General features: G+C 45.2%; 1 protein-coding gene across 2 annotated transcripts in view; it reads left to right on the top strand.

The window, feature by feature from the left end:
* KIAA0907 (KIAA0907 ortholog) overlaps window positions 1-2,903 on the top strand; it is a 30,307-nt gene that overhangs the window by 8,687 nt on the left and 18,717 nt on the right. For both annotated transcript variants that reach the window (XM_011928365.1, XM_011928366.1), the window contains exons 5-7: window positions 215-267; window positions 529-692; window positions 1,530-1,741. In XM_011928365.1, the coding sequence (XP_011783755.1) occupies window positions 215-267; window positions 529-692; window positions 1,530-1,741 (429 nt within the window). The remainder of the gene's footprint in view (window positions 1-214; window positions 268-528; window positions 693-1,529; window positions 1,742-2,903) is intronic.

Raw genomic sequence — 2,903 nt, 5'->3', positions numbered from 1 at the left:
AAAAAAAAAAAAAAAAAAAGATCAAGAAGTTTATTTGTTCCCCAGCTGTTAAGGCATGTTCTCAGATATTAGCTAGCAAAAACCCTTCTAATGTATATAGTCCCTTTTGGTTATTTGGAAACTTGAAACAGTACAAATTAGATCTGGTGACCCATTTGACTCCTTTTTTGGTTTTCACCACATTGAGATCATTCTTTTTTGTTTCTCTTTATAGGGATCGTCCATTATATCTTCATGTTCAGGGCCAGACACGGGAATTAGTGGACAGTAAGTAATGTTTTTGGCTCGCATAGTACTTTTTGTGAAGAACAAAGTACAGGGGTCTGTATAGCAAGTTGGCAAACTGTCCCTGATGGCTGTTCTAGCCCTTGTTCATGAACTGTACACGAATTTGGGAGTTTAGAGGGGTTGACAGCCGCATACTTGGGTAATGTATAAAGCGGATTTACGTGTGAGTGATTGAACACTGGCCTGCCTGGGCACTAGTCAGTTCATTCCATTCAGTTTTACTGTTTGTGTTTTTCCAAGGAGCTGTAAACCGGATCAAAGAAATTATCACCAATGGAGTGGTAAAAGCTGCCACAGGAACAAGTCCAACTTTTAATGGTGCAACAGTAACTGTCTATCACCAGCCAGCACCCATCGCTCAGTTGTCTCCAGCTGTTAGCCAGAAGCCTCCCTTCCAGTCAGGGGTATGTTTTGGGGAGGGATCATTAATAGCTTTATCATTTCTATAAAAATGATACGTGCCGTCCAGGTGCAGTGGCTCATTCCTGTAATCCCAGCACTTTGGGAGGCCGAGGTGGGTGGATCATTTGAGATCAGGAATTCAAGACCAGCCTGACCAATATGGTGAAACCCCATCTCTACTAAAAATACAAACCTTACCTGGGCATGGTGGCAGGCGCCTGTAACCCCAGCTACTTGGGAGGCTCAGGCAGGAGAATTGCTTGAACCTGGGAGGTGGAGGTTGCAGTGAGCCGAGACCATGCCACTGCACTCCAGCCTGGGCCACAGAGCAAGACTCCATCTCAAAAAAAAAAAAAAAAAAAGATGTGCCAAGTAATACATATAAAGAAGAAAAAAAAATCGTCAAATTCCAATCCCGAAAGTTACCTGCCATAGGTATTCTGTTAGTGTGTTATCCAGCTCTCCACAATATAATGAACACCTGAGCACATATCTCTTCATATTGATATGTTCTAGAAAGGAGATTGATAGAGCAGAAGGTATTGTACATTTTGAAGTTAGTGGTTTTAGTTTGTATTTGTAAACTTGATGATAACTGGAGGACTAAGAAGGCTGAGTCTGATGAAGCAAGACTTTGCTGATACATTCCTCCTAGAAAAAAGGGTTGGAGAGAGCAGCCTTCACTGAAGAGTATCACAGGGCTGACTGTACTACCCAACACTCTATCCCAGTTTTACAGGAGACTGTCTTTGCTATAATTTCTTATTGACTTATTTCAAAGATTGAGGATTTAATTATATATTCTCTGTTTAATATGAAGTATTCTTTTCTTCCTACAGATGCATTATGTTCAAGATAAATTATTTGTGGGTCTAGAACATGCTGTGCCCACTTTTAATGTCAAGGAGAAGGTGGAAGGTCCAGGCTGCTCCTATTTGCAGCACATTCAGATTGAAACAGGTGCCAAAGTCTTCCTGCGGGGCAAAGGTTCAGGCTGCATTGAGCCAGCATCTGGCCGAGAAGCTTTTGAGCCTATGTATATTTACATCAGGTATGGATGCATAGGGCAGGGGACATGTGAATTCTTGTCAACTTGTTGGTACAGTCAGCAGTGATTCAGAAGGAGCAAGAGAACACCGGGTGTAATTAATAGTAACATGAGGGATTTAGGTAAATGCTAGGAGTAATTATAATTAGTTGAATAAATTGTAGAGTTGGGGCATGGTGGCTCATGCCTATATCAGCCCAGGAGTTTGAGGCCAGCCTGGGCAACATAGCGAAACACCATCTCTACAAAAAAATTAAAGAAATTAGGCCGGGCGCAGTGGCTCACACCTGTAATCCCAGCACTTTGGGAGGCTGAGGCGGGCAGATCACGAGATCAGGAGATCGAAACCATACTGGCTAACAAGGTGAAACCCTGTCTCTACTAAAAATACAAAAAATTAGCCGGGCATAGTGGTGGGCGCCTGTAGTCCCAGCTACTCAGGAGACTGAGGCAGGAAAATGGCGTGAACCCGGGAGATGGAGCTTGCAGTGAGCCGAGATGGTGCCACTGTACTCAAGCCTGGGCAACAGAGCGAGACTCCATCTCAAAAAAAAAAAGTCAGATGTGGTTGTGCACACCTATAATCCCAGCTGCTCAGGAGGCTGAGGCAGGAGGATGGCTTGAGCCCAGGAGGTTAAGGCTGCAGGTAGCTGTGTTTGCACCGCTGCACTCCAGATTGGGTGACTGAGTAAGACCCTGTCTTAAACCAGGTGTGGTGGCTCACACCTGTAATCCCAGCACTTTGGGAGACCAAGGCAGGTGGATCACTTGGGGTCAGGAGTTCGAGACCACCCTGGCCAACACGGTGAAACCCTGTCTCTACTAAAAGTACAAAAATTAGCCAGGTGTGGTGGCAGGCACCTGTAATCCCAGCAACTCAGGAGACTGAGGTAGAAGAATTGCTTGAACCCCAGAGGTGGAGGTTGCAGTGAGCTGAGACCGCGCCATTGCACTCCAACCTGGGCGACAGCAAGACTCCGTCGCAAAAAAATAAAAGAGAGATAAATTACTGAATTAGGAGACGGAATTGTTTCTTTAGTATTCAAGTCTTTTTTTTTTGAGACAGAGTCTCCCTCTGTCGCCCAGGCTGGAGTGCAGTGGCCGGATCTCAGCTCACTGCAAGCTCCGCCTCCTGGGTTCACGCCATTCTCCTGCCTCAGCCTCC

This window comes from Colobus angolensis, unplaced genomic scaffold (genome assembly GCF_000951035.1).
Source record: "Colobus angolensis palliatus isolate OR3802 unplaced genomic scaffold, Cang.pa_1.0 Scaffold77, whole genome shotgun sequence".
NCBI lineage: Eukaryota > Metazoa > Chordata > Mammalia > Primates > Cercopithecidae > Colobus > Colobus angolensis.
This window is presented reverse-complemented; position numbering and strand designations above follow the sequence as displayed.